The sequence below is a fragment of the Notothenia rossii genome (assembly GCF_949606895.1).
Source record: "Notothenia rossii genome assembly, chromosome: 4".
NCBI lineage: Eukaryota > Metazoa > Chordata > Actinopteri > Perciformes > Nototheniidae > Notothenia > Notothenia rossii.
In genome coordinates, this window is record NC_136902.1 from 37018330 (window position 1) to 37037366 (window position 19037).

A 19037-nucleotide genomic window follows, 5' to 3' on the forward strand; every position below is an offset into this window, starting at 1 on the left:
CATGTGTGTGGGGTGCTGTCCTCAGGAGGAAGTGAGCAGCGTGGCCCAGCACTGTGTGGTGATGTCAGGGTATTAAGGGTTGAATCCCGTGAGGACCGGTGCTCACCGCTCCGTCTTTATTATCTTGTCTTTGGAGCTCTCTTAACCAGCCTGGAACGGAAGTGACTGATAACCTTTTGAACTCTTCCTTTAAGCTTTTGATTGACTTACAAACTGAAGCTGCTGTATCCCATTGAGGTGACCAGCCGGGGCTAGTGAGGCACATCCTGTGTGTTTTTAGACTCGTGTTATGACCAAATTCATCAGGTTAGACTATCAATCACCTACTACAGGATACAAGGGAGATGCTTGGCTAAGTTCATTAAGCCTGGAGTGTTCAGGTAGCAGCCATGATAAGAGTTTTTCAGATCATGGAGATGTTGAGGGTTGGTCCTTCCTTCCCTACTTCCTCTTTTATTTCCTATCCTGTCTCTTTACACACACAGCACCGAACACCAGCTGCTTCAGAAAAACTAAATATATTTCTGTGAGCTGTTCTAACTGACATAGCATAATGACTTTGTTTTTAAAGGAAACCTCTCCTTACTTGATGGTTTCTGTCAAGGTCAATTGAAAATGTCAGAAGTAAACAACTTTAAACAAATAATTAATCAGAATGACTTTGGATTGTTCTACTTTGTTTAGTGTTAACTAGCTAACCTTAGCATGGTGATGTCAGCATTGAGCCTCTAACATGTCTCTACACTCAACCGTTAAAAATATTCGGGATAAGCTAAACTGTCCTTGAGCATGTCAATGTCATATATTTCATATCATTATTGTGTCTATCTTTTTTGTGGACACAATATGCTCTTGAAAACGCTAAATAAGTGGACCTTCAGTTTTTGTCTTGTTAGACTACAATTTCCAAAGCATGCCATGTTATTTTTATCTTGTCATTTCACAAGGTAAAACTGACACAAATAGAAACTCTAAACACTTTAGTGAAGTCTATCTGTGGTTTTATTGTACAGTCACTGCTACAGCTTACTCAGAGTGTGACCCCCAACAGCAGCTGCCGTGAACAGGCTTTGTGGCAAAGAGGCAAGTCCAAGTGCCCACAAATAGACGGGCTAAGGTCACCATAAAACAGCAGACAACACACACACAGTCAGAAGCAAACACTCCAGCTGAGTGTGTTTGTTTGTGTTTCTGTCTTTGTCACACATTTCCTGTAGTGACATGCGTCATTGCTTCCTGCTTGTCCCCTCCAGTGGGCGACCAACCTGAGAAACCACTGCTGAAGACAACTGCCCCCCCCCCCCGCGCCATTACATTATTTGTTAATTGTGTAGTGATTAGCACTACTATTGTAACCAAAATAGGTAACTATTGTGAATTTATTGCAATATCTATAGACAATTTGATAACCATTAATATCAGTCAAACTTTCTTTAACTCTGTATATTGTGAGTTGGCAAATCAATTGCACTTATGTGTTTAGGGCAATGGGGGAGTAGAAAATATATAAGAGGCGTGTATTATTAACATTATGTAAATATTAAATATGTTAAACGAATGCTTAACGGTATATGACGACCCCGCTTTGCGCATTTGTCTATCTGCACATTGCCCCTGAGGAACATAATGAATTCCTTCCAGCTTGTGAAAAATAATTTAGCTTAACCAGATATAAAATTAATTGAAATCACCTCATCTTATTATCTTTACTTGGCTCATTCGTTTAGTTGACATCGATTAAATATGTATCCTTCAGTGTCTATGTTTCCGATTGAAACATAGACACTGGTTTCTGGTGACATTTCTTTAGGTGGGGTCTAGGTTGTTTTCACATAATCTGGGGTCAATGAACTCTGGGCCCTAGATCGTTGCAATATGACGAGCCAGCTGGCGTCACAGACCAACACATGAACGCACCTTGTTCCTGTTCCTCAATGAGTACCTCAGCTTCTTCCTGTTTTTTTTGTCTTGATAAAGATATTTTCTAGGAAGAAACACAAAAAACTGTTAAATGTAGCCTCTTTTCCTCCTGCCCCTCCTACCAAAACCCATTTCCTCACGTGTTGCTGTTTGCAAGTCACTCAGTATCTTAAAGCAAATCGCTCCAGTCATTGGCTATCTCTATAATTAGTATAAAGCATGCCGGTTGCTAGTTGACCGCAGTCAGCTGTGGTCAAAATGTTAGTCATCCCTTCCTCTCAGCTGGAGCTTCCCCTGCAACATATCTACTCAGAGATCCATGCTCACTTGTATCACTCTATTCTAACATGTTTCTCACTTGTTTGCACGCTATGAAACGCACACACACACACACACACACACACACACACACACACACACACACACACACACACACACACACACACAGCAGACATCATCAGCCACATCATTACCCACCAATATGGCGGTTGGAAAGATGTTAAAGCAGTCCGATTCATAACAACGCAGCGGTTGGCAAACTTTTGTAATAATCAAACCAAAGCGAGTTTCCATTATGGAATAGAAATATAATTCTGCTGTCTGTCGCTGTGGTGAGTGCGCCTGTGGTGCGCTCGTCGCTTTCACTGACTTCATTCAGCAACATGATGGAAAGCAAAAGACGGAAAGTCGGAAAAACAAGACGAACAAGCTGTGAGACGTTTTTGTTTCTCGAAGAAGTTATTCCTCACACACACACACACACACACACACACACACACACACACACACACACACACACACACACACACACACACACACACACACACACACACACAGTACTGGTCCAACAGGGCAAGAAGTTATTTTTGAACTCCTTTTCCATGTAGGTTGAGATGCAAAAGGTTGTCTAATTTTGGTTTCCTTTATAGATTTCAATTCTTTGAAGTGTACCATGTTCCCAGGCTATTTGTAGTATGTCAAATCACAAATAACGTGGCTCCTTTTTAGGCTAGAGGTAAAAGATTTCTTGGATCCAAGTTGCTCAGCAGTATAGTTGATGATTCCCAACTCGAAACAAAAGCATGGCTGTTACTACTTAGACCCCGTTTACACGAGGACGATACGGGTTGTATCCTCATGGTTTCTCTTGCGTATAGCCCTTTCATTCACACAAGGCCGTAACAAAACGATAGAAACGAACCCCACAAACGATAACGGGTCCCAAGGTGGAAAGATCTGCAAACGGAACGCTCTGGGGGGGCAAACTGATCCGTCTGTACTCCTCTATACGATCATTTTCTGATAACGATGAAATAGCCCTGCCTCCCTCTTCCCACGTCTCCTGCTCAGAGATCAGCTGCTGGGCTGTCAGAAGAGGGGGAGGAAAAGAGAGGCTCCGTTTATTATTCTTAAATTATTATATAGAGTCGTTATCAATTTGTTTTAAAGCTCAATAAATAACAAAGAAGACCTTTGACCGGCACTTTTATAATTTTGTCAGGAAGATTTAAACTTTAACGAACATGTTGACCGGCGGAAAAAAAATGTTAACGGAATCTCTTCCGTACGGTCCCCTCGTCCCTTGGAAGAGGCGGAAAGGTGGGTGTTTTTCATCTGCTGGTGGACTACCGGAGAGATTTACAGCAGGAGCACACGCCGTTCACCGTGGAGAATAAACAGAAGGGCAACCACCTGCTAACGGGGGTGGTGGATGATTGGTTTTAGGGGTGTAACGGTACACGTACCAAAATTATTTGGTACGGGCCCTTTGGTTCGGTACACTTGTATACCGAAGTGTACCGAACGAATATACCGTTAAACGTAAAAAATTGAGAATGTGAACAACTTTTTAGAAGTAATCTCAGGTGCTGCGTCGCAGCATTCAGAGTAATTTGCTCACATTGGGTCCAACGCGTCATAAAGCGACCAAGTAATTTCATTGTACGAGAGGCATCAGGGTGTCCGCGGGGTCTTAAAAAGTATTAAAAGTTGATAAATCAATTTAGCGAAAATTAAGGCTATTAAAAAGCATTAAAAAGTATTAAACGGCATTTTCCAAGTTATTAAGAAGTCCCACAGCAATGACAACATGAAACACCCTTTAATTTACTGAAACGACATGTCGGGAAACCCCCTCAAGGCGGCCCCATGCATAGCGCGCCGTAAAATGCTGCTTCTTACTTTAAGTTTCGTTGCCTTGCTCCGCTCTGTGGGGGGGGGGGGGGGGGGGGTAGACCGGCATACGCAACGCTCTGGGGGTCCAACGGCTCCGTGTGTAAGCCCTATACGATCATTTTCTGATAACGATGAAATAGCCCGCCTCCCTCTCCCCACGTCTCCAGCTGCTGCTGGGCTGTCAGAAGAGGGGGAGGAAAAGAGAGGCAGGCACCGTTTATTAAATATTATTATACAGAGAAAAGAGTCGTTATCAATTTGTTTTAAAGCTCAATAAATAACAAAGAAGACCTCTGACCGGCACTTTTCTAATTTTGTACGGAAGATTTCAACTTTAACAGACATGTTGAACGGCGGAATTTTTTTTTAACGGAAACTCTGGTGCACGGTTCCCTCGTCCCTTGGAAGAGGCAGAGAGGTGGGTGTTTTTCATCTGCTGGTGGACTACCTGAGAGATATACAGCAGGAGAACACGCCATCCACCGCGGAGAATAAACAGAAGGGCAACCATGGCAACCATGCTCCGGGGTCTTCTTCGCTGCTTTTGGTGTATTTTGTGGCGGCAGCAGCGCCACTTACAGGCCTGGCATATGTACTACAGCGTTTCCAGCATTTCCAGCGGTCTAGTGTGAACGGACACATTACTGAATCGAATGCGTGTGAACGGAAGACTTTTTTGCGTTTGCGTATGCGTTTTACCGTATGCGTACTCGTGGGGCCGGGGTCTAAGCCAAACTATATCCGGTCACAGGGATCTGCTATTTTAAAGTAAAGTCAACACATATCGACCCTAATATAGTCTATATTAAGAACGAGAAAAGTCTTAACATATATATTGTTTTTTGTAAACATATGACAAATGTGTGAGGTTGATGACGTCAGAGCATCGTCCTATTTGCCAGGGTTTAGCCCCGGACAGCCCCAGCCCAATTTAACCCCTGGGTATTTGTGAGGGAGCTCCTATATGGCATTACCCCGCTGAAGCTCACCAAAGTTTAATATATTTCATAGTTCAAAGTTTTGTCAATTGTTTTGTTTATTGGTAAAATACTGGTTTCTAATGGTTTCTGAGGAGTTTTACTGGAATGAAAGAGCACAGAGTACAGAAGCAACAAAGCAGCATACTGCATTAAACCTGACCTTCACAGAGAGGTTGAAGTTCATGTGGAGAGGAGGCTTCAGTAGTCTGTCTGCACTCTGTTTAGTTGTGCTATCTTACAATCAATATAGTAAATGTGAGGTAAAGTGTGTAGCCAATGTAACCGGTTAGAACTCAAAGTTGCGATGAGGTCTTAAAATGTATGGAAAGGGTCTTAAAAAAGGTCTTAAAAGGTATTAAATTTGACCCCAGGATTCCTGCATATACCTGGGCATACTATGAGAGCTGGTCACAGGGATGCGTTCAAATTTAGTCAGTCATTTGAGGAACTGTCGAAATGGCGAACGCAGATAAAGTTAAGCTCGAAAATCCTCCAGCATCATTGAAGTCTCCGGTTTGGGAACATTTTGGTTTCGCAGTTACGTACAAGGATGACGGACAAAGACAGGTGGACCGAACCAAAGCCGTTTGCCGGCATTGTTCAACTCAAATTGGTTACGCGGCTGGCAATACATCAAACTTGCACACTCATTTGAAAAGGCATCACCCGAACGTGAATATCACCGGTACCAAAAGAAAAAAGACTGAAGTGCAAACCCAACTCCCGCTAGCATTTAAGCCTCCACCTCTCGCAAAAAGTTTAAACCGAGCCAAAGCTATTACAAACGCCAAATATCCTTATGTTGCCATGTTGGCAAAGTGCTACCTGGCTATATCTGCTACCTCTGTCCCTAGCGAGAGGGTGTTCTCCACAGCAGGAGACATTAGTGCCAGCAGATCTGCCCTTTCGGCAAGCAATGTGGACAAGTTAATTTTTCTTTAAAAAAACATGAAAATACAATGATAAGCAAATCATAATGGCAAACTGGCTGCTTAGGTACTAGTACAGTACAGTTCAAATACAGATTATTTCAGTTCATCGAAATGCTGCCCCTTAATGTTTATTTGATTATATTCTGTATTTATTTGATTGAATATTCACAGTTTAATAATAATTAAAAACTCAAAACTAATAGTTTATGTTTTGTGAGTACTAGTAAAGTAAAGTTAAAATACAGATTATTTCAGTTCATCGAAATGCTGCACCTTAATGTTTATTTTATTATATTTTGTATTTAATTGAGTGAATACATTATTCACAGTTTAATAATAATAAAAAAATATATATATATTTTATGTTTTGTGATAATTTTTTTCTGCTGTACCGAAAATGTACCGAACCGTGACCTAAAAACCGAGGTATGTACCGAACCGAAATGTTTGTGAACCTTTGCACCCCTAATAGGTTTACATATAAAAACGTATTTTTCAAACATTATTATTTTTATTTTATTTTCCGCAATCTACCCGCACCACACCGCATCGACTGGTTGGCGACCACTGCATTAAACGCATACAGGGACCACGCTTTGCAAGCAGAACTGTATTATGCACTCCTCGCTTGCTTCATGTTCTCATTCATAACACTCCGTTCGATGTCTCACTATGGGAGCAAACAGAAGCATCAATCTCATTACGCCAATCCTGATTGGCTGGTGATCTTGACGTCAGCGTCAGGGAATCCACCCACCCTATAAGTAGCTTGCGCCACGTCGCAGCGTCATTCAAACACCTCTTCTCGCTTCAGAGCACATCTCGATATATCAGTAGCCGGGCTAGCTTAACAGTCCACAGACTGAACCCAAAGCTAACTTTCGGTCGAGGGGCGCTCGCTTCGCAAGAAGACTGTTAATACTAACACACCAGTTAGTATTGCAATCTACCTCGCCGTTTCTTTCTTCGGAAATAAAGGTAAGGTTTTGATTTTTCAAGCTAGTAACACACCTGTTGCTAGCTCGCCTTCCCTCGCTACCGACACCACGGTAGCGAGGACGTTTTTTATTTTTGTCTCTCACACCTGAGGAGAAGAAGATAAAAAGGTATTAACACACCAGTTAATATTCTTTGAGAATAAAAATCTACACCGTCGCTTTTTCTCCGGATTAACGACAGGTGGGAAAAAAAAAAATTCTCAGCAACGTACCTGTTACGAGCGGGTCCTCTCCACGCCGTCACCACGGCGAACAAGATGTACGCTTCTCTCCCTCACACCAGAGGAGTCAGGGACTCGGAGGCTCGGCTCTGCGGCTGCGGGTTGAAGATATCAGGCACAGACTCACACCAGGTCTGCTCGTCCTGCCTCGGGCTGGAACACGCCCAGGACACGCTATCGACAACCCCAGCTCGTGCGGGCATTGTGCCCGCTTCACCATCAAGAGCCTCCGCCAAAGGCTAGCACGCTAAGCTAGCTTGTCGGGACAGGACCCCCTCATGTCCGCTGATTCGCCGGCTGGCAATCAAGACACGGGGGCGTCCGCCGCAGAACCAGAGTCCCACGCCGTGTCAGGCTGGGACCCGGTGGCGGCAAGAGACGCGAGAGCGGAGCCCCGCGCTATACCAAGCTGGGGCTCTCGGCTGGACCTCACCATGGTCTCGCCCGCGGAGGATGTCCTGGAGTTGGAATATATGGAGGACGAAGAGGATGCCTCTGAGTTCCTCCTGTCCGACTCGGATGAGCAAGAAGATAATATCTTCGTGTCGTCAGCTCAAGCTGCAAAGCCGGGAGCGATGGCTGCTCTCCCTGGCGATAGCGCACCAGCTTCGCCCTGTCTGAGCATGGACCTTGAGGCCGTGTGTCAACGCGCCGCATCCAGGCTGGACATCCCATGGCCTGGAATGGCCAAGGAGACCTCCAGGTCTCGCTACGAGAGGAAGACTTTGCCCCAAGCAGCGAGGACAAAGAGGCAGCTCCTTCCAGTCTTCCTGGAGATGCTGGATGAGGTGTCGGTCTCGTGGAGAGACCGCCCCTTCAGTAATAAGGCCCCAATCCAGGGTGCCTCCTCCCTGGACTGAGAAGCTCGGCCTGCTCCGCATACCGCCCATGGAACTGCTGGTGGCAGCCCACCTCCAACCGAGGCTGGCTCTTACACCGAGCAGGAACCCCACGCTACCGGTGAAGGCAGACCGATTCCAGTCAGCGATGACGGAACGGGCCTATAAAGCTGCAGTGTTGTCCGCCTATGCACTCAACATATCCTCACTGCTGACCGCCTACCAGGCAGAGCTCTGCGAGGACCTGTCGAGCTAACCTGGGCCGGCCGTGTGGGACGAGATCGCAGCGATCACGGACATTTGCCACCGTGTGCAGCGCTGTGCAGTCCAGGCCACGGGCAAAGTAATGGGTATAATGGTGGTACAGGAGAGAGCCAGGGGGCTCAACCTGACCAACCTCCCAGACCGGGAAAAGGAGGATGTTCTCGACATGCCTATCGTTCCCGAGGGTATTTTCGGCTCCGCTCTAGTCTCGATGCAGTGGAGATGTGAGTCGAAAAAGAAGGAAGACGAAGCCCTCCACCTCTGTCTCCCCCGAAGGGTCCAGCCGCTACCTGCAATGGTCTCGCGGCAGTCCTTCGCCCAAGTTGCCTCTAGTCCTGCCTGGTTCAAGATACCGAGGCAGCAGAGGCCACAGCCCGCCCCGAGTCCCCAGCCCAGGCAGGAGACGAGGACGAGCTGGCCGAGAAAATCTCCGGTTCCGGCAGCAGCCGTTCAGGCACAGCCGACCCAGATTTTCAGCCACCAGACGAGGAAGAAGAAGCGGGCGGCCTGACAGCCTCCTCTCCTCTTCTCGGTGACAGAGCTGGAAGTTCCCTGTTCCCCAGCTCCAGATGTGTTTTCGGGGTGCCACCATACCCCATCTTCCCGCCGCCTCGAGTGATGCCAGAACGCCATCCTCAAGTTCGCGCCAGAAGGGAAACGGACTTAGTACCAGAGACAGCAAGTTCTGCTATCTGCCTAAGTCACAAAAACGGGTCTGTGAAGGCACCACCGCCACACGCAGTGCCGGCTGGGGCTGTGAAGGCACCACCGCCACGCGCATGCGCAGTGTCGGCTGGGGTTGTCAACCTGGGGTACCACCATGTTCAGACACTAGAGGGCCCCATAACACAACAAATAGAGACTCAGAGGGAAAGAGACGTGACATCTGCGATCGCTTTAAGGAGCGAAAGGTGGAAGATGCTCACAGCTTCTGCTTGGGTTTTCAAGACGGTAACACGGGGCTACAGGCTCCAATTCGCTGTCACCCCCCCTCGCTTCTCGGGCATTCTGTATTCATAAGCCCGGGGAGAGTCAGCCCATATTCTGGAGCAAGAGATTCTCTCGCTACTAGAAAATAAGGCTATATCTATAATACCCGCCGAACAGAGTCAGAGCGGCTTTTATTCCAAGTATTTCCTCGTTCCCAAACGGGGAGGGAACGGAATTCGGCCAATACTAGATTTGAGAGCTCTGAACAAATATCTCAAAAGATACAACTTCAGAATGCTCACTCACACATCTCTGCTACGTCTCGTGCGACAAAACGACTGGTTCACATCATTCGGTCTGAAAGATGCGTATTTCCAAATCCCAGTATATTACCCACACAGGAAATATCTGAGGTTCGCATTTCAGGGTGTCTGTTACGAGTACAGAGTACTTCCCTTCGGTCTGTCTCTCAGTCCAAGAGTGTTTGTACGATGTACAGAAGCCGCGATAGCCCCGTTAAGAAAACAGGCTATTCGCCTGGCAACCTAGCTGGACGACTGGCTATTTCTTGCACAGTCGGAACAGGAGGCTATTACGCAGACAAATGTCCTCGTAAAACACATGCTTGACCTGGGTTTTATAATAAACACAGAAAAGAACATGTTGTCCCCAGCCCAGACTGTACTCTTCCTGGGTCTACACCTGAAGTCGGTGCCCTTTACAGCCCGCCTGTCAGCAGAAAGAGTGGAAGCTTTCAGAGCTTGTCTCACTCATTTCCGGCTGCGCAAATATGTTCTCTTCAGATCATGTCTGCGGTTACTGGGGCTCATGGCGTCAGCCATCCTGGTGGTACGACTGGGACGCTTACACATGAGGGAGTTTCAGCGCTGGGTAGCCACCCTCAGACTAAACCCCGCGGCTAATGGCGCGCGGAGAGTGATGGTCACTGTGAAATGCGTAATGGCACTGAGCCACTGGCTGCACCTGACTTTTCTAGTAAAGGGCGTGCCTATGGGTGCTGTCCTATCGCAGAAGGTGGTCACCACCGACGCATGTCTGACGGACTGGGGAGGTATTTACGAAAGGAGCAGAGACCTCCAACGGTCGCACATAAATTACCTGGAGCTTTTAGTGGTGTTCCTCACCCTGAACAATTTCTGCCTTTTCTCAGAGGACACCATGTCCTCGTGAGGAAAGACAATACGGCCACAATATCGTATATAAACCGTCAACGGGGTTTGCGTTCTCTCCAGTTACACATGCGGACACGCAAACTGATCCTGTGGAGCTGCGGACGTCTCCTCTCTCTGAGAGCGACGCACGTACCAGGAGTGATGAACCTCGGGGCAGATCTGCTGTCCAGAGGTGCAACACTATATGCAGACTGGACTCTACATCCGATGGTTGTGAGTCAGCTGTGGGTGCGTTACGGCCGAGCCGCGGTGGATCTGTTCGCATCAAAAGAAAATGCTCATTGTCAGCTGTTCTTTTCAATGCGCGATCTAAACGCACCGTTAGGCGTGGACGCGCTCACGCACGTTTGGCCTCTGGTCCCCCTGTACACGTTCCCACCCCTGGCTCTGATACCCCCAACTCTGGCCAGAGTGAGAGAACAGCGCCACACACTAATCCTGATAGCTCCGCACTGGCCTGCAATGTACTGGCTGGCGGAGATTTATCAGCTGCTGTGCGGACAGCAGTGGAACCCCCCCCTACGCAGGGACATACTGTCTCAGGCGGTGGGGATGATCTTTCACCCACACCCGGAGCGCCTGGCCCTATGGGCCTGGCCCGTGAGTGGTACAATCTGAATACAGTGGGTCTCCCGCAGAAGGTGATAAACACTATTCAGAGTGCAAGAGCTTCCTCCACCAGGTCTCTCTATGACTGTAAGTGGAGGGTGTTTGAGGAATGGTGCCTTCAAAAAGGGGACACCTCTTTTCAATGTCCTGTTGGGGTGATTTTATCATTTCTACAGGACCTAATTGATAAACACAGAGCTTTTTCTACGATCAAAGTATACCTGGCTGCTATTGCTGCATGCCATGTGGGCTTTGAGGGTAAGACGGCTAGCCAACATCCTTTGGTCTGCCGTTTTATGAAGGGAGCTCGCAGGCTCCGCCCTGTTTCCAGGTCACTGGTTCCCTTATGGGACTTGACAGTGGTTTTAGATTGGCTCACTCGAACCCCATTTGAACCCCTGGAAGGAGCTCACATGAAGCACCTGTCACCGAAGACAGTGCTGTTATTGGCCCTGACATCCGCCAAGCGAGTCAGTGATATTCATGCGCTCTCTGTACATCCTTCTTGCACTCAGTTTGCCACGGGGAAAACGAGAGTGTTGCTGAAGCCCAACCCTGCCTTTATACCTAAGGTGGTTGGTTCATGTACCCCAATTGACATTGAGGCATTTCCTCCGCCGCTGTGTTCCTCCGGGGAACAGCGGCCGAATTTGCTGTGTCCAGTGTGTGCTTTACGCACTTATATGGACAGGTCAAAAGAGTTTCGTTGTAGTGACCAACTCTTCATATCCTGGGCTAACCCTCAGAAGGGCAAGCCCGTTACCAAGCAACGGCTCTCCCCCTGGATTGTGGAAGCGATTGCTTTGGCCTATACGAGTCAGGATTTGCAGGCACCTACGGGTCTGCGTGCTCATTCGACTCGTGGTCTGGCTACATCCTGGGCTTTGTTCAAGGTTGTTTCCATCCAAGACATTTGTGCAGCAGCGAGCTGGTCCTCGCCACTCACTTTTGTCCGCTTTTACAGGCTAGACATCTCGAGCAGTGCTGGGCCCCGTGTTGAGTCAGAGCTCTACCTCTTAAGTTCTGGTTGGTTTGGTGATTTTCGAGATAAGCTTGTCTGGCAATACGGGAGCTTCAATATCCCATAGTGAGACATCGAACGGAGTGTTATGAATGAGAACTATAGGTTACTTACGTAACCCCAGTTCTCAAGAGTAACATGTAGTGAGATGTCTCACCAGACGGACCTCCTTGCTAAGGTGAAGCGAGAAGAGGTGCTTATTTTGAATGACGCTGCAACGTGGCGCAAGCTACTTATAGGGTGGGTGGATTCCCTGATGCTGACGTCAAGATCACCAGCCAATCAGGATTGGCGTAATGAGATTGATGCTTCTGTTTGCTCCGCGATGAGGCGCATCCCATAGTGAGACATCTCACTACATGTTACTCTGAGAACTGGGGTTACGTAAGTAACCTATAGTTTTCGGGCGGTTTATCAACAGATACAATAGTAAAAAATCTAATATTCACAACTTTTAAGCACTAGGTGCTTTCACATTATCAGTCCTATTTTTTGTTTAAACTGACGTACCTGGAGTACATTCAGATTTACTCGTGATGAGATCCCCCTGGATGTATGATGATGCCTGGTGTGAACAGGGCTTCATCTCTGTAGCCAGGTCAATTCAAACCTTGTCTGGTGGCAGCCGGCGGCCTTTTAGCTGCCTTGCTCGATAGTGAGGTAATGAGTGACTTTAACTGATGTTAAAAGTGCCGACGGTCCAGGCTTGCAGGATTTGCATGTAGATGACTCTTCTTAATGCAAATAAATGGAGGTAACTCTGTTTGCAGTTACATAGTCCAAGATCTGATCGCCATGTGAGAAGCATTTGAGCAGTTTTTATTTGAATTTTGCGCGAGTTTCCCGTTTTACCAATATTTATTGGTAATAATAATAATACATTTAATTTATATAGCGCTTCTCATCTGCCAAAACAAATCTTGAAGCGCTTCACAACAAAGGACACTAGTAAAATTTGAGAGATTAAAAAAAACATAAAGTAGTACAAACTCTTTCTTCATCTCTAGCACAAATCATGGCTTAACTGTGCAGTAATGGAGAGTAATTGAGGAGTGTATCATGGGATTACTCAACAGTTATTATCAGCTGAAATGTGTGTGTTGGTCTTTGCATGCAAACAGCCCGGACATTGTTGAAATGTTGTGTTTTATAGCGTTTGAACTGGAGGGCTATCCCATGATTCCCCTTGGTGTTTACATGGTTTCTCCACTGTAGTAATCATGTGTAATGTGTGTGTCAGTCAGGAATGGAGACTCTAAATCACAATATGTTATGTTGTGGAAAGGGCAAATGGGAAGCCAAGTGAATACGGGTACGCTGAATCGGGACCTCTGTCAAAGTATTTATATCATTTCAGCCAAAGGTTTGTTGTTCTGAAAGTGTGGACATGAAAAGCTCTAAATCTGGATGTTTTTTTTGACAGTAGGCTTGTGTGAGCAAACTAAACCTGAGCTAGCTGCTATCTGGTTTGTCCTCACTGGTTCTGGTAAAGCCTTTTTTTAGGATGGGTTTATAAGGATGGACACATACAATCATTCTATAATGACCTATAGATATTGGATAAGCTGGTGTTGGTCGGTGTGTGAGTGGTGAAGAACAAGGACTTGTTCCGGCCGGGTGCTCAAACCTTTATTGATAATTCTCCTCTCTGTTTCGAATTGCCTATTTTTGCTGTTGTACGTTATCACAAAGAGTTTAATAGCAAAATTGCTTCAGAATTTAGATTTTAAGACCAACTTTACTGGATTTATTCAAATAATCTCTTCACTGGATAATGTGTATGTGTGTAGTGTGCGTGGTTGTCTCCAGTGGACTTCGGTGTGTTCAGTGTGGTGCAAAGGTTTTCTCTCAGGTGGAACAGCAGTGTTGCATCATGTGTCAACAAACCACATGCATTAAGTTGTGTGTTAAATGAGATGTCAACTGATACCCACGTTAAAGTCTGTTAACAGGAGTTCTACCGCATAAAACACAACCTCATGCAAAGTTAGCAACCGGTAGAGCTAACATGGCTAACCTGTAGAGAACTGGTATTGCTAGCTATCTTTAACAATGCAGTGGAACACGTGAAACTCGGGTGTGATGACAGTCACTATGTTGTGGATATCTTCGTGGGTTTCTGTCTTCCTGAAACTAACTGAACAGTCCTTTCTTTGTCTGAGATGCAACATTTTCTTCTTTACGAGTGTTTTCATCATAGTATTTTCTGCTCTATTCTCTAAATATTCTCCCTAGAGGTTTGCCTAAAGGCATTTGGTCGCTTAATGTTTGTGAATCATTATTATCTGTTATGCAAATGTATTATTTAAGCCCAGACTATTTTAAACTCTTCTTTGGTCTTTCACATAGTGAAGATGAAAGCAACGTGTGTGTCTGTTTGTTGCATATCGGTAGGTTTTTAAAGCTCCTGTAGTGTCTGAAAGAGTGTGTGATTGTGTGTGTGTGTGTGTGTGTGTGTGTGTGTGTGTGTGTGTGTGTGTGTGTGTGTGTGTGTGTGTGTGTGTGTGTGTGTGTGTGTGTGTGTGTGTGTGTGTGTGTGTGTGTGTGTGTGTGTGTGTGTGTGTGTGTGTGTGTGTGTGTGTGTGTGTGTGTGTGTGTGTGTGTGTGTGTGTGTGTGTGTGTGTGTGTGTGTGTGTGTGTGTGTGTGTCCAAGTCTAAGCTTTCATGGTTGCTTTTGCTCTTTCTCTCTGCTTGTGGTCTGCTGTACAGGATGAGAGCAAGAGGGGGAGGTGTGGGGGAAACAGGGTCACATGTTTAGGAAGATGGCTATAAAAAGACTAATTAAAAATGTGCAGATAGATGTGTTGGAGGTGAGGGGGAGGGAGAGAACTGGTGTGATGTAACCCCGGAGTGTATGTTGTAAGCGATAATAAGAAGCAGGGGAGGGATGAGCGGCGGTGAAGGGTGGGGGAGTGTTGGAGGGAATTGTTTTTCTGGGAAATGAGAGTTTGGAGAATGACAGGATAATAGATCAACACTTTGAGCATCCATTTGAGTCTCAGAACCCAGAAATAATCCAGGAGCATTTTAGTCTCTAAACTAGCATTCCTCTTGTAAGGCCAGTTTTAAGAGCTGCCAACATTAAGTCTAGCGCTGACACCAACAATTGTTTTTAGTTTTTAATTAATCTGCCGATTTACCGGCTTTTTTTTTTTTTTTAAGAGGATCTGTCCCAAACATGGATTTGTTATTAAAAAAGCTGCAGGACCTACATAACTTGGTGAATCTTTTACATATTTTGTCTTTGGATGAAATTCGAATAATTATATTCTTGCGCTTACTTCGATTTTTATATTGCACTACTCAATCAAATTTAAATTCATTGTGCTGCCCTAATTATTGAGTTTAGAAAATGGTGATAAATGTCCATCAGTGTTCATCTTGGGATGTTGTCTTCACGTGTCTTGTTTGGTCCTCATCATAAATATATTCAGTTATACTTTAATGAAGTCATAAAAACACCAAGAAAATATTCACGTTTAAAAGGATTTCATTTGTTTGACTTTTTCCCTTTAAAAATAACTCAAACCAAAATCAAAACACTTGTCTTGCCCATACAAGCACTAGCTAAATAACTCAAGCCAACTGATACCCGGAGCTGTCTTTGTTTACTGGCTCACACAGCGTCCTCTTGTCTTCACTGTGTCTCTTCTTCTGCGCCGATGAAGACAAAGAGCTGCACCAGATGAACAGTTGTGTGCTTTCAGTGTTTCCAGTGTTTTCATAGCACCCCGCTGAGCTTGATGCAAGTCAATGTAAAAGATTGCAGCTGTTTTTGCCCGTTGTCCCCCTCACCCCTTTCTCTCCCCCCTTTCTCTCTTTCAAAGAATTTTAATTTGAATGAAAACCCTGCCTCAGTGTTTTGTTCTGCTTCGAGGGGGGGAGGGGTCTCATTGGTCAGAATCCCTTTTGAGGTTAACCAATGCGAGCTTGCCTCCTGCCTCTCACCCCGCCCCCCTGTGCCCCGCTGAGGCTCCAGGCCTGACGTGTGATTGGCCAGCTGGGAGGAGCCAGACTCTGTATTAAAGCCTGTCCCGTCTGCTCCTCTTCAGTGTTGTAGAGAGTCCCCGTCTGTCAGCTGGAGAAGTGTGTGTGTGTGTGTGTGTGTGTGTGTGTGGATGTGTATCAAAGTGAGTGGATGCTTTTGTTACAAAGAGGCGGACAGAAACCGGAGAGCTCAACTGTTCTCTGACTGGACTTGCATCTGTTTTTAACCCTCTGCAGGACCGTGGGGGTCTCCAGCTGAGTTGCCGGGCGGCTTTTTGTTTCTTCTCGCAGCTGGACGGCTGACAGTTTGGACAGCGGACGTGAAGAAAGGGATCGTTGCCGGCTGATATACCGGACCTGGTTTTGGATAAAGAGCTCCTGTTGGCTGCACTGTGGCTGACCGCTGACCCCGATCCGCAGCCAGAGCCCCTTCTGGGTCAGTACTGAGCTAATAGAGCTGGTCTGGCCGGGCCTGATGTGGAATTTGACCCCGACTCAGAATAAAAGAGCAAGAGGGGTGAAGGAGAAGAAAGGAGGAAGAGAAGTGAGAGCAGCAGCATAGCGACTGGTAAGGAAGTTAAAGGGGGCTCTGGGTGCGAGGGAGGGAGGAGGGGGGAGGCGAGTGGGAAGAAAAGAGAGGGTACAAAAGAGCTTTTTCTTAGGCTTAGAAAGGACATGTGGGATCTCTAAAAGGATGTTCGTTCACCATTAAAGCCTCACACACACTTGTAAACCCAAAACATTGTGGTGCTTTAAATCACGGTTTGTTGAAACAATAAATACAGAGGCGTTTGGCCTCTCTTTTATTTTCTCTAAATGCTTAGTTTGTATGTAATTGAATCCCAAAGCCTTTCCACTGATACCAAATATTCCTCTCTCTCTGCAGCTCCTCCAGTATGCCGGTGGAGACCCTGCGGCCCTCAGACGGCCGTCTGGCCGGGGCCCCCTTCACCTCTGCCATGCCGTTCAGGATACTTAACAAGGGTCCGGACTACTTTCGCCGCCAGGCTGAGCCTGGGGCCCGTAAACTGAGCGCTGTCGAGCGCCTGGAGGCCGACAAGGCCAAATACGTGAAGAGCCAGCAGGTGGCCCTCACCCGCCAGGCCCCCATCAAACCACCAATCATCCGCAAGCCGCTCATCCCTTCAGGGATGATGCTCCAGTACCAGATCAGCACTCCTCCGGCGCGGAAAGTCCCCCGCTGCCCCGCGGATGTGGAGAATGGTGGAGGTAGAGAGGGACCGGGCTGGAAAAGAGGACCTGCTCTGAACTTGGATATTCTGAATAATCTTATCAATGATGTATGTGATGGACCGATGCCCTGTTCCCAGTCCTCCTCCTCCACCTCCCCCTCCTCCTCCTCCCCTTCATCAGGAGCTAAGAGCATCAGCAGCAGCCTGTCAGCAGAACAAGAGCGGAGCAACCGACCTCTCAACAACCTCATGCCGGTGAATCACTGCACCGTCATTTCCTCCTCCACTTCCTCCTGCACTTCCTCTCCACTCAACAACAACCTCCGGCCCCCTGCAGTAGAACTCACCCGCCGGCCGCCCCCTGTCCCGGCACGAGTCCCCCGCATTGGGGTCCCAGCTCCGTACAGCTCCCCGAACTTGGTGACGGTGCGCAGGGTGGACGTCCGGCCCCAGGTGGAGATCAAGAAGCCTCAGAGGGCGCTGCTGCTGCTCAGACCCAGACAGACTGCACAGGGTCAGGTGGCACACCCCCAGGTCCCTCCCCCACCACCTCCCTCTCAGAACCCCCTGCTCACCACCACCCCCTCCAAAGCACTCCCCTCCCCTCCAGTCTACCTGCCTCCCAGTCCCATGCTGGCGCGAGCAGGCATGATCCCCCCCGCCTCTCCCGCTTTCACCCGGATATCAAACGCCAGCTCCAGAGGCTCCGCCCGTAAGCACCCGTCCCTGCACCGCTCCAAGTCGGACCTGAGCGACCGATACTCCCGCGCCACGGCCGACCTGGAGCGCTTCTTTAACTACTGCGGACTGGACCCGGTGGAGGTGGAGGGCATGGGGGGGGTGGAGCGCTTCACCAGAGCTAATTCAGACATTGTGTCCGTCTCCAAGCTCCGCAGCGTCAGCACGCCCAGCTCGGAGTGCGGGGAGGAGATGCTGCGGACCAGGGAGGAAGCGAACGAGGAGGACAGCACTGCCAAAGCCAACGAGAGGGCCCCCTACGGCATCTCCGTCATCGAGAGGAACGCCAGAGTCATAAAGTGGCTGTACGGCATCCGTCAGGCGCGGGACACAAACAACGCCGTCTCTAACGTATAGACTACGAAAGACTTGGATGGAGTTGAAATAATAACTTTTTGTATGTACACATACGTCTGAAGAAGGGAAAGCCCATCTTCTGCTGCCTTACATCACATTTAGGACCATCCAGTAGTGTTTTGTTCCGTTTCCTGCGAAGGCTCACACTTGTTTTGGACACACATCAGTGTTGGGGTGCAGGTCAGGACTGCTTCCCTGCAGCACGACACAGACAATACTTTGACTTCCACTATCGGTATACGAAAGCAATAATAGACTGGTGTAAATGATGATGATGGTGAGGATGATGATGGTGAGGATGAAGGCAGAGGATGTTTGTGGTTCCTAATGTAAAGGTACTGTGTGTGTCACGTTGATACTGTGAAAGTTTACATAAAAAGCTTCCATAAAACACATTTGTATTTTCAAAACAATCTTTTTGGCTGTAAGACTGTTATTATACGATTTTCTGTCAGCATGCGAGTGAAATTTTGTACACATTTATTTTACGGTCATGTCAACAAAGCACACAGATAATCACTGAACAGCACAGCGTACATTCAGGTGAATTGGAGTTGATGTGGGAGCAGCTGCAGGTGGTGCTGTCTGCGTCTCACTGTAACGATGATTCTGGTGCCATGGCGAAAGAAATCTGTTTACAATGTTCTGTATGTCTCTGCACGCATGAGTCACATGATGAG

At 47.2% G+C, this 19037-nt stretch overlaps 1 protein-coding gene across 3 annotated transcripts in view; it reads left to right on the plus strand.

Moving 5' to 3' along the window:
• Nucleotides 1-18750, plus strand: part of LOC307035143 (protein FAM110A) — an 89419-nt gene extending 70669 nt beyond the window's left edge. Inside the window, exons 1-3 of one of the 3 annotated variants that reach the window (XM_079674180.1) lie at nucleotides 16129-16212; nucleotides 16307-16637; nucleotides 16956-18750. In XM_079674180.1, the coding sequence (XP_079530306.1) occupies nucleotides 16966-18357 (1392 nt within the window). In that variant the 5' untranslated portion in view covers nucleotides 16129-16212; nucleotides 16307-16637; nucleotides 16956-16965 and the 3' untranslated portion in view covers nucleotides 18358-18750. Of the gene's footprint in view, nucleotides 1-16122; nucleotides 16638-16955 lie in introns of those variants that run through there. The other 2 variants (XM_079674181.1, XM_079674182.1) reach the window with 2 other exon arrangements.
• Nucleotides 18751-19037: the final 287 nt, after the last annotated feature.